Raw genomic sequence first — 15,839 nt, 5'->3', positions numbered from 1 at the left:
GACTTTAATCCAATCTCAGTACTGGATATGTTATTTGGTGTTCATCTGTATGTCATCACATCCTACACCTTCCTCTTACAGGCTTTCTGTTAGACTATCCCATTCAAGAGATTACTAAAAACTATTCCACTCTTTTCCTCTTACCCCTCTGGCGGGAGATGTGTTCCATAATATGATTGCTCTCACAGCTAGAAACTTCTGATTTCCAGCTTAGATATGTGCATGGCCAGTCAGCAGCCATCAAGTCAGCTTGATATGGAGTACTTCAAATTCATACGCATGTCTGTGGTTATTCTAAAATACAGAAGCTGATGACATTGCATGTGAAAACCTTCCATCGCTTTTCCTCATGTTTCAAGAAGGAAAATATTATAAGTTTGCTGAGGAAAAAGAACAGTTGTTCTTTCTTGCATTAGCATGTAGATGACCTGAATGACATTACAAAGGAAATGAAGATACAACACAGGGAAGAATGAAGAGAAGGTGTCAGCTGAGGGCAGAACCAGGAGACCCAAGACCACGTAACAGGCATAATGAAGTTACCAGCTTGATGGATTTAGGAGTGCCAGGAGGAGTAACATGAGAATTGAAAATTGCTGCTTGCAACAGTGGGAATGGCGGCTTCTTGGTGAGGGAGGAACCAGTTCCCCTTTTCTTCTTCCCAAAAGATGTAACAACAAAGGTCACAGTCGTCTGCCCAGAAAATGGTGTATGTTTGTCTCTGTGGAGAAGTGTATATGTGAGAATTGACAGTCCTGCTATGAATCAATACTCACCTTTGTAAAGGAGAAAACGCTTTCTGCTGAACTGATGGCTATTTCAGCCCACTGCAAACCATAACAGATGGGTTTCTTCAAACCTGTATGCATTTTTAGATTGTATTTACACTCCCTAAGCAAGTCTTCTCTCTAAGAGGGGAAAAAATAACATTCTCACTCTTTTTCATTTTCTCCCTCCCCCTGACGCTGTGCTTTCCCAGAGCTGCTGGGTGGGTCCTCCTCAGCTTGTTTACTGCCTTCTGACTGAGCTGCTTTTGCTTGGAAAGCAGTTATCTGTGTCTCACCTTGGAGGTGGGAGTTCTGGCTCCTTTAGGTTCAGCAGTAACATGGAGTCAAATAGCAGACTGGGAAGCAGAAAACAGTACAGCTGTCCCTCATTTTCTCCAGACATAAAATGAGATTGATGCTGTTACCAACACATACCACCTCACATAGTAAAAATGCAGGGGGCTATTGTTTGAAAGAAAAATGAAACACACTAATTAGGTATCAGTAATATCACTCTTTCTATGACAGGCATCTGCACTCCTGCCATCCTAGCAAAATTTCAGTTAGCAGAGGCTATTTAGTCAAAATGAAAATTCAGTCTGTGTGTCTAATAAATGCTGCTGCTGCTGCCCAGCCTTCTATTTTTTGGTCAGCAAATAGATCTGCTGTTCTCTGTCATGTAGCAATCATGTCCTACCCTGAAGACAAATACATTTCAGTAGTTCTTGGCTGGTTGTTTTTTTCTGGTTGGTTGGGTTTTTTTTTTTTAAATACCAGATAGCAGTGTTTCATAAAAAGCCTTCTTGGGACAGAACAAGAGCTTCCATGCATATGTAACATTGTGATAAGCATCTTGCAATGAACTGGCTAGCATGCACAAAGTGCTGTCTGCTGGTAGATCACAAAGCCTGTTTTTCCTCAGCTGCTTTAGCATAAAGCTGATGTTTGAGTAGGAAGTCCCAAGGACAGCCTTTATCACAGAATCACAGAATTATTTAGGTTGCAAAAGACCTCTGATATCATTGAGTCCAACCTGTGACTGATCACCACCATGTCAACTAGAACATGGCATTAAATGCCACATTCAGTCTTTCCTTAAATACCTCCAGGGATGGTGACTCCACCATCTCCGAGCAGCCCATTCTGATGTTTAGCAACCCTTTCCGAGAAAAAATTCCTCTTGATGTCCAGAAAAAAATTCTCAGTGATCCCAACATGCAGCAAAGCAGCTGTGCTGGTTTTGCCTTGTGTTTCCAAGATTGCCTTCTTTCTAGGTGAGCCCTGACCCCCAGCAATAGAAGAGCTGGGCTGGAGTGTCCTGCCCAGCGCAGGCCAGGAGCAGGATTGCACTGACTCCCTTGGGGGGAAAACCAGCTGATCAGCTCGGATCTGCCCTCTGGGAAAGACAGGACAGACAGCAACCTGCAGACCCCCGCCCGAGGGAGCAGGGGTTTCTGAGGGGTGGAGAGGCAGGACGAGGCAGGTCCCAATAGGTCCCACATCAGCTTTCCGGCCGGCTGGTCCTCCTCCAACCATCCCTCACCCACCACCACTGGAACGGACACAGCAGCCTGCGGGCTGCACCGACACAACGCAGGAGGCACCGCTCTGGCTGCCACTCGCTCCCGGCTGTGTCCAGACCACGCCAAGAGTGCTCCCAGGGCCAGGCCCAGCGGCTCCGATGGAGGGCCCGGGCAGCAGCGCCCTCACCAAGATGGCGCTCGCTCCCCTCCCCGCCCAGCGCGGCCCCTCACCAAGGCGTGCGCATGCGTGGCCGGGCCGGGCCGGACCATGGGCAGGCGGCGCGCGGGGCCTAGCGTGGCCCGGGAGGTGAGGGGGGGCGGGGGCTTGGCCGGGCCGGGAGCGGGATCGCGGAGCACCGAGCACCGTCTTCACCGCCGGGCTCTGAGCGGGGAGCTCGGAGCACCGTCCTCACCGCCGGGCCGTGAGCGATGGCGCTTGGTGTCCCTGCTCCCGCCGAGCCCTGGAACCAGTGCCGTGAGGGGCGGTGGGGCTGTGCCCGCTGCTGCGGCCCCAGCGCGGTATGGGCCTTGCGGCGGTGGGAGTCAGCCGTGTGCGGGACACGGGCAGCTCCTTCTGCTTCTTGTGAGGAGCCCGGTGGTGAACCAGCATGTGAGGGGCCTGTAGATCACAGCGAGGAGGAAGGGGAAAGGCTGTTTTTTAATAACACGCCTCCCTTGTAAAAATGGCTTTTTATTGTTGCACTTGGGTGATTTGTCTCCCTCACCGGAGATGCTCAAGAACTGTCTGGATGCAGTCCTGTGCCATGTGCTCTAGGATGACCTTACGTTGGACCAGGTGATGCACGGTGGTCCCTTCCACTCTGACCCATTCTGTGATTCCATGATTCTGTAATCTGCTGAGTGGCAGGAGGGATGCTGGTAAGCTTTGTTGAAGGTTTATATTTGTGTTAACCATCTGAGTCATGTTAGTTAAGGTCTCTCTGAAGCATACGTTGTTCTGGCTCCTGCGCTGAACAGTGACTCCGAGGAGGCAGTGGAGAACCTGTAGTTCAAATCTGAGGGTTGTGGATACTTTGGGGATAGCAAAGGCCTGAACTCTCATCACAAATGGCTGAGATGGGGCAGAATCGATGAACCAGTGAACTTCACTGGTCACCTTTCTGTCCTGAAGCCTTTCAGGTGAGATTATGCATAGCAGACGAAAATAACCAGAGTAGAAAGACCAGGTAAAGGATTTGGGGCTTGTAGTGTTTGTGTCATCAGCCATTAACCTAAAGGTGAATGTCACAGAATCATTAGGGTTGGAAGGGACTTCTGGAGATCATCTAGCCCAATCCTCCTGCCAAGGCAGAGTTACTTACAGCAGGTTACACAGGAACGTGTCCAGGTGGGTTTTGAATGTCTCCAGAGAGGGAGAACCAAACTTCCCTGGGCAGCCTGTTCCAGTGTTCCGCCACCCTCAATGTAAAGAAGCTCTTCGTGATGTTGAGGGGGAACTTCTTGGGCTTCAGTTTATGGCCATTGCTCCTCCTCCTGTCACTAGGCACCACTGAAAGGAGTCTGACACCATCCTCTTGACACCCACCTTTGAAAATGTTGTTGAGATTCCCTCTCGTCCTACTGTGTCATATGGTTGGGAGTTTCTTGTCTATTTCATTGGTTAGGCTTTCATTAGAGACACAGGCATTTCTAGACACTCTAACCCAAATATAACCACAAAAGGGAGTCCAGAGGAGAGTGTGCTGACTGTCCAAGCTTCCCTTCGGTGAGCCTAGCAGGGAGTTGAAATACTTTTTTGGTGATTGTTGTTTGAGGTATGGTAGACAAGGGGAGTTAAAGTAGTAGGGTCTACCTTACAAAAAGAGAGATGGTAAAAAGGTTGAGCCTGTCAGGGATCTCTTGGTCACAGAATGAAAAGAGACTGATTTTAGCTGCCAGAGAAAATTCTTGCAAAGTGTCTGGGGACTTGTAGTTGCTTTAGGTTTTGGGGGGGTTTTTTAGAAGTTGTCATGATGGAACACACTAGTTTTGAAAGGACCGTAGAACTACTCTTTTTTGGTGTGTTACAGGTGAAAACCTCTCAGTACAAAGATACTGCCAAAAGATAAAATTCTTTCCACTTGCAGTGATGAGAAAGGTACTGAATAGCAGTTAGGGAGGAAGAAAACAAAATCCCTTTAAGCCAGAGGAAGAGAGCTGTGTTTCAGGTGTCAGAATGCATGACAACCAAGATATTGATTTCATAATTTAAACTTTTATTCTGTTCAGCATTACCTTCTGAGCTGTTATGATTGTAAAGAAAACTTTCCAAATGAGTCTTAATATGACATGATACATGGCTAGTTTTGAAAGGCCTCATCTAGGCAGAGTCATGCTTGTTTAACTGGAGTCATGATGCTAAGTGAATGCAATTTTCTATAGGGACACTTATCAGATTGGCTTGCACTTACAAATTGTAGGTGTAATTAATATGATCTGGTTTAAACCGATATAAATGCATCTCCATAATGTTGTGGTGGTTTAAACTCACCACTTCTTTCCAATAGCTCTCTAGTCTTTCGACAGGCAGCCCTACTGACAATGCTGAGCTGCACAGAACTCTCTTGAGGAAACTCGTCAGGAAAATGAAACTGAGGAGACTGGTCCATTTTGTAGCAAAATAATGAAAATGGAAAGAACTTAAGAGAGTGACAAGGATGATCAAAGGTGGGGAAAACTTTTATGCAAGATTCTGCCAAGCATTCCAGGTCCTTTTAAGCTTGAAAACACAACTGCAAGGTGACCCAATATAGGTCTATATCCTCTGCATGCTATTTGTAACTTTAAACAATGAACCTTCACTGTCAATAAAAAATTAGGGCTATCAAATGAAACAAGCAGCTGACTAGCTCAGAACAAACAGAAGGGGTTCTTCCCATAACCTGTGGCTGTGCTGTGAAACTCCCTGCCAGAGGATGTTGTAACCCTTAAAAATGTACTTGTGGATCAGACAACAACTGAAAAAAAAATAACTGAAGCAGAAAAGTGCATTAAATGCAAAGAGAACACCCTGTACTGAGGCAGTACCAAAGCTGCAAAATGTCAGGTGTGTGTTTAAAGAAAGTATTGTTACTTTGTGTATTGCTGCTTCTTACAGGCAGTTCCTAATGACTGTCTATGGAAGAGCATAAAGAATAGGGAAAAGGCCAACATAGTTTTTACTCAGTAAAGCTGTTCTTACAGAATTTTTCAAAAAGCAGTGGTCTGAGCTGAGGCAGGATGTGCTTATGGGATAGTCTCTGCAAGGCCAAAGGAAGAGATGCAGGTCGGATCCAGCCTTTTCTGCTTTAGCAATGCAGAGGGTTGTTCTGCAAAATTTATCTTAGAGTTTGCTGGAGGATCATCCTCTGCTGTGTAGTAGCTTGTCTGATAAATATTTCCAAGCACACTGTGGGTAGAGCATGTGTGAAAATATTTGCCAGCATGCAAAATGATTCCAGGAGCGTGGAGAAAATGGAAGTGTGTATATGAACTGCAAGTTAGCGCTTGAATTTAAACAAAACCTGTTTCTGCTGGACTGATATTAATACTCCAGCCAAATTTATGGATGAAGGAACCGTTAATTCTTCTGTGAAAAGAATGGCTCAAGTATGCTGGCAGGTGATAAGGCATGTAAAGACTACTCAGAGAAGCGTTTTTTCATTTGCCCCTACCTCTTCAGTTGGCTTTGATCTGTTTTATGAGGGTCACAAGATGAAAACCTCATTACCTAATGCTGTTGGATGTCGACGTATGGGTGATATGGCTCTTTGCCAGTATCTTAATTAGGGAATTCATAAAAGCAGAGGGTGGATGCCAGTGCTTGAAAAGCGCTTTTAGCCTTTCTGCTGGAAAGAAAGATTTTATTAATTCATTACAAAATGTATTAAATGGGATCCAGCTCAACCCTGTAAGCAAAGCTGCTTCTTTTTCTCTTCTCTCTTTGTCTCTGCCTTTATGTGAGCCATTTTGGGCTCCCTGCCCAAGATGGTCCCCGCAAATGATATTTGTAATCAGCACATAAGTCAGTTTGGATTGAAATCCATTCCAGGTCTCTCTAGCTTGAAAAGGTTTCCAGATTGTGAGCGAGTATTGCCAGAATTCAACAAAAATAGCCCAATGCCTTGTCATACCTGTGGAGCAAAGGAGGCATCTGGTCTTAGATCTCTGTGTGCATCCAAAGCTGCTGGGACCTGACTTTGTGGAGTGTCTAATGATGAGCTTCAGAAGGGCAGCTCTGTGTGCTCTGAGCTGCTGCCTGGATGTGAAGCACCCATTTCACTCACCTCTTTTAATTGGCACTACTTATAGATGTTGCTGTGAGTGAAGTCCTGTGTCCCTACTACCGGCTGTGAACCATGATGAGTTATCATGTGAGCTTTCTGAGTGCTGCATTTCAGCTCTGTCCCAGAGGATTCCCTTCATGGAAAGGAGAGCTACAGGGAGGAAGGCTTCGTTGTTGCAACTTAGGAGACGCTGTGCTGAGCTTGCCACTAAAATGATAAGGCAGTGTGAAGTGCAGGGATGGGTCAGCTAAGCGAGCTTGGCTCTTTCTTTTCCTGTGGGCTTCCAGTATGCCTAGGTACATACCCCAACTAACCTTCTCCTGTATTAGTAGGAGGGAAAGCTTTCCATCCACAGCTAGCTCAGGTGAGCCCCTACTTTTAGTATTGCTCTCCTGGAGAGCTGCATAGGGAATTATGCCAAAGCTGTACAGATTTTCTTGTGATACAGTTTTACAGACTATGCCTCCCTGGGAGTTTCCTGAGCAGCCCAGAGAGTAATCAGTAAATCCCAGGCATTAGTCTGATTTTTCCCTGTGTTTATTTTCTATTTCTGCCTTTCCTTTGTTCTGCAGTGAAGAATTATTTGGATGACTGAGCTGCCGAGAGACTCCTGGCTTGAAGGAACTGATCCCATATCCCAAGTGAGGTAGCGGCATTGTCTGGGGCTTCTAGTGCAAATGAGCTACCTTCAGGAGGCAGATGGTATTGTCCCAGTTTATTGGTGGGGAAACTGAGGCATGGTGAATGGATAACATCTGTGAATCCTCACTCTTGTCCTTTCTTACAACCCCTAATTCCCTAGACTAGCCGGAAGAGCAGAAATAGAGAGATTCTGAAGGAAAAGTATTTTGTTCATTCAGCAGTCTGTTTCTCCTTCCTTACTTCTTTTTTTTTTTCTGATTATTTTCTGTCCCTTGTGCCCTCAGCTCAGCAAAGCTGATGGTGCAGTTCTAGGACATGTGGTTTATTAGCAAATTATTGCTCTCCAGCAGGGGACCCAAACTTTGGTTTTGATTTAAGAGCAGTAACACCAGTTGAAACTTTTAAAGTATTATGTGGAATCTGGAGATTTTTAGTCAGCAGAAAGTAAAAGCGTTGACAGAGTTGGGTGGAATATCCTATTGTTGAGTCTCATGAAATGAGGGAAGTATGGGCAGAGAATGTCCTAGTAAAAGCAACTGCAGACTGCCCAGGAGGAGCAGTTCTGGAGGAGAGGAGTGCAGTGGCATGGATTAATTTAGTGGTGGGGTTGGCAGCTGACTAAAGCTCTCATTAAATTGTTATTATTTAACATTATTTTTAAATGTATTTCCCAGGAAGGCATGGTGCATTGTAATAAGTTTACTGGCTAAGGAGAAGCCAAATAACACGTACTGGAGCATCCCTTGCTGTGTGTGCATGTGAGGGTTTCCAATATCTAAGGGAGCAAAGACAGTCATTTTTAAATGGTAGGAACTGGTGAAGGTGATGGTAGTTCTTAAACTGGACTGGATGGACACCCCACCTCTACTCTGCTGCACTCTGCCATTAAATTAACTTGCTGATAACTGTGGTCAGAGTTGACCTGGGCAAAGCCCTTACTTGGCCCTGAAGCATCATGCTGACTGACCTGTAGCGGATGACATATTGATGAGCAGCTGGAATTAACATTCCTAATTGGCACAGCTGGAAATGGAAGAGAACAATTATCTTTGCCCTGACCAAATGCATTTTCAGCTAACATGATTCAAAAATATGCATTTCCCCATCCAGGCAAACCCAAGCATTGCCAAACACAGAAGTGCCGTTCCATGTGCTCTGGATCAGGTGATGTGCTTTGGTGCTCCCCTTGGGCTCAGGGGAAGCTGTGCAGGTGCCTCTGGGGAGCTTGGCATCTCAATAGCCCTAGCAGAGTTGCCTAATAACACAGGACTTTGAAATTGCTATCTGGTAAATAAAAGACTTACTTGAGCCTTGTTATATGTGCCCCCGTTCCCAGCTCTGCTGTGCTCCTTGCAGTGAGACTATTCAGCTGACTGGCTAAACTTCTTTTTTTGGTCTGTTTTGTTCCCCCTTTTGCGTCAAGCCTTTTCTCCCGTCCTGCTTATTTATGATGCTTGCCTGCCTTTCCTGAGCAGAAGGTGTGAATTGCTAATGAGCTCTGGACAGAGCTGATCCCCAAAGCAACAATAATTAGGGATCACTACCTTTGATTTTGTTTCCCTTATCACTGTTTATGGGAGTGTTTGTGCTCTGAGCCACCTCAGAGCAGCTTATGTCCAGGCAGCTTATTCCACCTCGGTACTTTACCTGGGACTGTGCTGCCTGTCAGCCTCTAGTGTGTTAAGGCTCCCACCACAGAGAGGCTGTGCTGCCTTCCATCTAGCCAGCCCTGGCCTTCCCTGGAGAACCAGGCACAGCAGGAGTGTTGCGCTAAGTAGCTAAAAAGAGAGGTCATTGCCACCTCAGGGCACCAAGGCTGTTTGCTTTCAGGCTAGGTTGTTGTGTTCATATTATCTGATTAGTCCCACTGTTTCCCTGCTGGCAGCAAGCTTGAAAGAAAGTTTTCGTAAAGAGAGGAATGATTCCCAGAACTGTTGCCCATGGTAGGATTCCCTCCTGGGCAATCCTTTTGCACACAAGTAGATCAACCCCTCCTGTGCTTAGCCACAGTTACTCTCCTCCACAGGAAGACACAGGAGGAGGGTAGCCATTAGGATACTTGATGAGGAGACACAAGGAGATGACCAGTGTTTTTCTGCATGGGAACATGTTGCTGCCAAAATTTGGTGCAAGTGGAAGGTGTGGAGGCAGGGTTGAATGCTCTCTTGAGCATACTCTGCAGACCACTGTTGCTGTTGTAGATTTAGTTGGGTAAAAGATGGTAGGTATCAGTGTTTCTTTCCCCTTTTTCCCCCTCTTCACCCAACCAGACAGCTGAGGGTGCTTCGTAGTCACATCCCATGAACTTCTTCATCCATTCACAATGCTAAATCAAGACCTTGTCCTTCAGGCTTTGACCTAGGCCAGTCTCTTTTTTTTCTTGTTAAATGCCTAAAGATGCCTTAGATCACATCTTTGCTTGTGGACCCACATGCAAAGAAACTAGAACAGGCTGGAACAGGATCAGATCCTAGCAGAATGGTGCTGGCCAGCCACACAACTGGCAGCATCAGGGCTGGCTTGGCTGTGTCTGGCATTACGATGTCACAGTTGCCTGGGGTATAATACAGGCTGATCTGGGAGGCGAAGGGCTTTCTGTGCTGTGATCTCTACACAGAGCTGGGGCTCCTCCCTTGATTAGGGCAGGAAGAAGGTGGAGTGGCTGAGCTGCCACCCTTCTCATCTGGGTGGGAATGGATTGGTGTTAGCTGAGGCAGGAAATGATGGTGACTGGTGTGATGTTTTTCAGATCGATGGACTGGAGGAGAAGCTGGCACGCTGCAGACAGAGCATGGAAGAGGTGGATCTTAAGCTGCGCAGGGAGAAGCTCAGCCCTGAAGGAAGGTAGTGATGACCACCTCCTTCCACAGCTGTGGCTGTGCACTTCAGCTACCTGTCACCCTGCTGTAGTACTGAGCAAGGGCTCTTGAAAGGATGGGAGTCTGTGGTTCCCCATGACAAGATTCTCTTCCCCCAGCTTGGAGCTTACTTGGGGAACTTGCCGTGTGAGAAGTTCAGTGATATATGGAGAGAGCTTTATCTTGTTAACAGGCTGACTCCAACCTGCACCAAAACCAGACAAGCAGTGCCCAAAACTTGCCACTTAATTTGCAGATCTGACTCCTGGCCTGCTAGGAGACAGCTCTGTGAGTCTGGCAAAGCTTTGCTGCACGCTGTTGCTCAAGCCTTGCCAAAGCTGCATGAGTTCAGTCATGGGAGATGTGCAGCAGCTACTACTGAGGGTCAAACCAGGCTGGGATACAACTGCAGAAGGGGCTGAGGGAGATTTCCTGTGCCTATGTTGCACATGTGTCTGGATGTAGGGATGCGTTGACACACTGGCTTTTCTTGGGAAAGCTGAGAGGGACAAACCTCCTGAAATCTGTAGCAACTGTTGGCTTCTAGAGCTGGGATTCAAGCAAGGACTTTGGCCTGGATTTTGTAGCAGACAGAGGCAGAACCTGCTTTCTCTTGAGTGTGAAGCATGAGATCCTAAATCTTCCAGCTGATTCTCAAATCTCTCAGTTTGAGGATATTCTTTCAGTCACCTGAGATTAGCTCAGTTGGTCAGAGCTTGGTGCTGTTAACACCAAGGTCATGGGTTTGATCCCTGTAGGGGCCATTCCCTTAGGAGTTGGACTTGATGATCCTTGTTGGTTCCTTCTAATTCAGAATATTTTGTGACTCTGTGACCAGCATCCTACTGCTCTGCTCCTAGCAAAAAAGGCCAGGAAGCTCAGTTATAGACCCAGGGAGTGGTTCTCTTGATCCTGGTGTTTGCTCTACAATGCTGTCCAACATAACCCATTAGAAATGATCCTAGCAGTGGTGATGTCTCCATACTCTGATATTTATCAGCCTCAGTTTAACTTCTTTGTTAAACTCTCATTTGCACTCTCCGTTGCTCCTTTACTGGGGTTTTGGGTCCCCATAAATATTTACACAGGGTCCTGTCCCTCATCTCTTTAGCTCTTCATCTCATCAGTCCTTTTCTAGGCCTAAATTCTTGTTTACTGTGTGTATTCTTTATCTGGTACTTAGATGGCCAACAACCAAACCTACAAGTTGTGATAACTTGACAGGATGGAATAGATGATGGTTTCTTTCTGAAATATAGGGCCTAGAGCAAAGAATTAGAAATAGGGATTCCTGGGGCCTTTTCTGAATTTTACAGCTTGTATGGAGATAGAAACAGAAGTTCAGTTGCCCTATTCCAGACCATTTGAAAAACCCTGAAGGAAGGTACGTACCGTGACAAAAATTATTGATTCAGTGCACAGTACACAAAGGAGAGCTCTGCTTTCCCACTTTGAAGTTCAGTTGTCGTGGTTTCTTCATGTCTCATTCTCAAAGCTTCTTCCCTTGACTATCTTCACAAGGCAAGTTTCTAAGTAGCAGCTCAGTCATGTTGGTAAATGTCTTCTCACTTCCTCCTGGCTGTTCTCCCCATTGCCTTTCCCCAGTTGTATTTAAGAGCCCTTTCCTCTCCTGCTGCTCTGCTGTAGCTTGCTTTCTTGCCATCCTTTACTTAACTAGCTGTACAAATAGATTTGGATTTCTTTCCTCCTACAAGTTCTTGCTGTGCCCCAAGGGGAACAACAAACTCTGTTACACTTACTGCCTTCTCTGAACCAGGAGATAATTTGTTAGTGCACATGTATTGATGTTCATAGTCTGACAGGAGTGACCGTGTCTGCACTGCCAGAATGGAAATGCTGCTGCTTTCAGGAATTTTGTTTTGCATTTATATTTTAAACTGTGTATTAATTAATCATCTTGTGCAGTTTAAGACAAGAGCTGGGTTGGCCTGTTATTATCATAAGTTTTCAGCACAATAACAGGTTGTTTAACAGGTTGCTACTGAGCTTGGATTCAGCTTGTTTCCTTGAGTTCACCAATTTGTGTAAATTGGATACCTCCAACACAGGGATCTCAGCTTCTATCAATGAGAAGAATTACTGTTGCAGCACTAAGCCAGTGTGCTGGAGGTGCAGGATTCTGCAGAGAGCACTTGGGGACCCTGCCTCACCTGGGGGAACTAGAGTAGGGGCTCTCTCACACACAGACCCCTTTGTAGCTGCTTCAGGAACACTGACACTGTCCTGAAAGAAGAGACAGGAAGCAGTTTCAGGGAAGGCAAAAATAATCTAAAATACTGCATCGCTTCTCTTGCCCAACTGGGTGTTTCTAAACTGCCATCACTCCACAGTGAAGGGTGAGGGGCTCATTCTGTGAGCAGATATCCCCAGCAGTGGGACAGTCTCTCTTCCATCATGTAAGCAAAGAAATAGGCTGTGTTGTGCCTCGCAGGTAATGAACTCCTCTTCTCATTACAGAAAGTCACTGGAGAGAGAGAGAAACTTACTAATGACCAAAGCTGACAACTATGGTAAGAGCTTCATTAAAAATGGTCCCTCTGGGCTGGATGGGATCAGTGCTGCAGCTTAGCTTTGTCTTCAAGCTCCTGCCACCTCTGACTTCTGCCTTTGAATTTAGGTTCAGCCAAAGGGAGCTAGACTGAGGGAAATGTAGTCAGCATATTATAATAGGAGTCTGTATCCTCCTGCTTGAGCTGTGCTACCATAGGGGAAAAAATAAGCATCAGCTAATGAAGGGGGGAAAATGTCCCTTTCACATACCCCAAATTACTAGTCTTTAGATAATCATAGCTAACAGATCAGCTTGAGTAGCTTTTAACATTTCTTCCCCCCTTTTTTTTTTCGTTTTTTTTTTTAATAGAAGCTTGCTAAGCAAGCTGGCAAGTGTTATCAGGAGTTTTGAAAGCATACCTTCCTTGGGGAAGGTTCTTACTGCATCACTTTCTGGGGCCACTCAGCACAGGACCATAGGGATTCACACTGATGTGCTCCCTGCAGTTCTAGAGAGCCAGGGTCTTTCCTTGCTGCAAGTCCTGCTGTATACAATTAAAATGAGAGTCCCTCTGAGCTACCACAGCTTGACAGCATGTCCATTCCACCAGGAATGCTGCTTTGCACATCTTCGGGCTCCTAGTGTTGATCAGTGTGTTACCTGCTTGACAGTACTTTAAGGCCTGGAGAGTGGAAAGCCAGCAACTTTTTAATTATAACTCCTGTTAAAGGACTGTTTCCAGAAGAGTAGCCATTACTTTAAATAGATTGAAAGCTGTTCCCTGAGGAGCTACCACTAGAGACGGCAGAAGACTCTACACATCACTGCCACTCTTTCACCAGCCAGCAGTCAGCCAGCACTGGCAGCAAAGTAGTCTGACAGCAGCTCAGACAGCAGCAACAGCCTCACCTAATGGTGATGGCTGCTCCTTCTGAACAGAACACACAGTGCATGTGCACAGAGTCTTTTTAGATCACTGCTATGGCCTCTGATTAAATCTTTACTTATTCCAACTGACACACTTGAGGTCATGAACTGCAGCTGCTGACGATGGCATTGCTCCATCACTTCAGGCTGGCACTGCTGTGTGTGAGGTTATGTGACCTCCTGCCCGTGTCACCTCCTCTGTGGCCTTGCAGATTTAAGCAGGTTGCTCTGCAGTTGCATGAGAATGCTTGCATTACATGAAGAATGGGGGCAGAAAAAACAGCTAAGAGTCTCTTTTGATAACAACACCAGTTTAGGAACTGCTGGAGGCTGCTTGTGCAAACTGTAGAGGCAGTAACTTGTGCAGTTACTGCAGATGAACTCAGCAGCAAAAGCAGTCTGACTCTGGAGACAGGCCCCACCCAACCTTGCCCTGCTAAACAATTACTGCTGTTTGACCATGCAGTGTTCAGTGCTGTAGGCCTCACTGCTTTCCTGTGCCACCCAGCAAAGTTTTGTGGAACCAAAGTAGCCAGACTGGAGTTCTCATCTTTTGTAAAGGAAACAGAAATGAAATGTAGATCAGAAGGCTCCCTACTTGCAGTAGCCACTTCCTTCATCTCTGTGTATCTGTGGTGGTTCTGTAAACCAGGGCAAGGAATGGCAACCTGCCTCTAAAAAGCTTCAGACCCCAACAGAATGAGTGTCTACTCTCAGACCTGTTCCACACTCATCCTTCTGAAGCACAAGGAAACCCACATTCTGCAACATTCAAAGGTGGCCACAGTTGTATTTAAGTAAATTTTAACGCTAGAAAAAGCTACCAGGCTGCTACCTCTAGAAGATATTAGAAATAGCTCTCAGCCCTCTGTCTCCTTCATTCTTTTAGGGAACAAACAGTTATTCTAATGACAAACTCTGTCCTTAGTAGAGGCCTACAGCAATGTCGTTTGCAAACAGAAACTGGTCTGGCACTGAAGTATTCCCAAGCACAAGTGTCAGGATGAGAGTTAGCAAATGAAAGGGTTCCCGCTAGTTTACTTCCTGTTTGGCACATCCTATAATTGGCAGCTTTGCATACCACTCCCAAAATGTTGCCCGTGGCCAAGGTAGCTTTGTGCTTTTAAGAGAGTTTTGAAAGTGGATGTGGCTGCAACATGACGAACCTTCACAGGCAAGGCTTTTGTTTGTTTCCCAGAGAAAGAACTGAGTGCGCTTCGCAAGGAAAATCGCAAGAATGCTGCCCTTGCTGTGGCCATGGCGTTGCTGATTGCTCTTATTTACGCCTGCTGGACGATGTGATTGCAGTCAAGAATTCTCCCTGCTGACCAAATGACTCTCCTGCAAGGAATGCTTCCTCCTCTCACCACTGTGCCTCCAAGAGTGAGGATCAGCATTTCAAAATGTTGTTCTTGTTTACTGTCTCCAAGCCTCATTGTAGGGAAGATTTTTCTCTGCAAATTGAGGGGGACAGGAGACAAACCAGAAATCACACCACACTTGCACTTGAAAATCAGGTCAAACAGAGCTCAAGGTGGTGCCATCTTACCCAAAACACAGTCAAGATCACCCAGCCTGATGCAGGAAGACAGTTTGTTCTCCCTTTTGAAGAGGACCCCTGTGGTTGCAGACAGGTGCTCTCTGCCCAGCCCTGGTGGAACACACGCCACTTTCTTGGCTCCTATGACTCAGCCATAAGATGAAGGGACACCAACTTCAATTGAAGTGTAATCTTGAGGAATTGCGACCTTAAGATTTTATGCGTTTGCAGAGCTGCACAAAAGATGTTTCCTTCTCCACCCTGACTTACAGGACCAAAGGAATCCTACCTCCACAAAACCATAGGTACATAGGTATCTCTTTTTCTGCAAGCAGGTAGCATACAACTTGAGATCTGGGTGCTTGGGCTTTGAGATCTGCCTGCCTCTCCAGTGCATCAGAGTTTGGTAGCCATTTTGTGCCTTTGAGAATCAGCACTTGCAGAAGAGAATTTACTAGCAACTGCCAGAAATGGCAGTGCTTCTGTAGGGTTTTAAATAAAATAATCCAACCTTGTAATTTCCTGTTCTGTGATTTTTTTTTTTTGTAATTTCTCGTTCTGTTTCTCAGGCAGTGCTTTATTCCCATCCTACCATCTCCCTGCTGGCACACATTGCACCACAATAAGCCTAGACTGGGTTAGGCACTTAGCATCCCTGGTCAGTGAGATCTCAACAGTGGTTACTGGTCTGTTGTAGCCTGGAATCTACTTCCTTTGAGAGGAAAAGCAGTCTAGCATGCTGCAGAGGAGCATTGGAGACTGTCCCCTGTAGTCCCCTCATTCCAATGCAGGGACATACAGTAAG

General features: G+C 46.1%; 1 protein-coding gene across 6 annotated transcripts; it reads left to right on the top strand.

Annotated features, from left to right (window-relative positions):
• The first annotated feature begins 2,515 nt into the window (after window positions 1-2,515).
• CCDC167 (coiled-coil domain containing 167) lies at window positions 2,516-15,124 on the top strand. Of its 6 annotated transcripts, XM_027681707.1 has the most exons (6): window positions 4,378-4,458; window positions 4,798-4,957; window positions 7,128-7,196; window positions 9,947-10,041; window positions 12,534-12,586; window positions 14,693-15,124. In XM_027681707.1, the coding sequence occupies exons 3-6, from the start codon at window positions 7,143-7,145 to the stop codon at window positions 14,794-14,796; spliced, it is 306 nt and encodes a 101-aa protein (XP_027537508.1). In that variant the 5' UTR covers window positions 4,378-4,458; window positions 4,798-4,957; window positions 7,128-7,142; the 3' UTR covers window positions 14,797-15,124. The 6 variants fall into 6 exon arrangements, with proteins under 6 accessions (XP_027537510.1, XP_027537509.1, XP_027537512.1 ...); XM_027681708.1 differs by lacking the exons at window positions 4,378-4,458; window positions 4,798-4,957; window positions 7,128-7,196 and adding an exon at window positions 2,541-2,597; XM_027681712.1 differs by lacking the exons at window positions 4,378-4,458; window positions 4,798-4,957; window positions 7,128-7,196 and adding an exon at window positions 2,965-3,169.
• Window positions 15,125-15,839: the final 715 nt, after the last annotated feature.

This window comes from Neopelma chrysocephalum, unplaced genomic scaffold (genome assembly GCF_003984885.1).
Source record: "Neopelma chrysocephalum unplaced genomic scaffold, ASM398488v2 Primary Assembly neopelma1_61b, whole genome shotgun sequence".
Taxonomy (NCBI): domain Eukaryota; kingdom Metazoa; phylum Chordata; class Aves; order Passeriformes; family Pipridae; genus Neopelma; species Neopelma chrysocephalum.
This window is presented reverse-complemented; position numbering and strand designations above follow the sequence as displayed.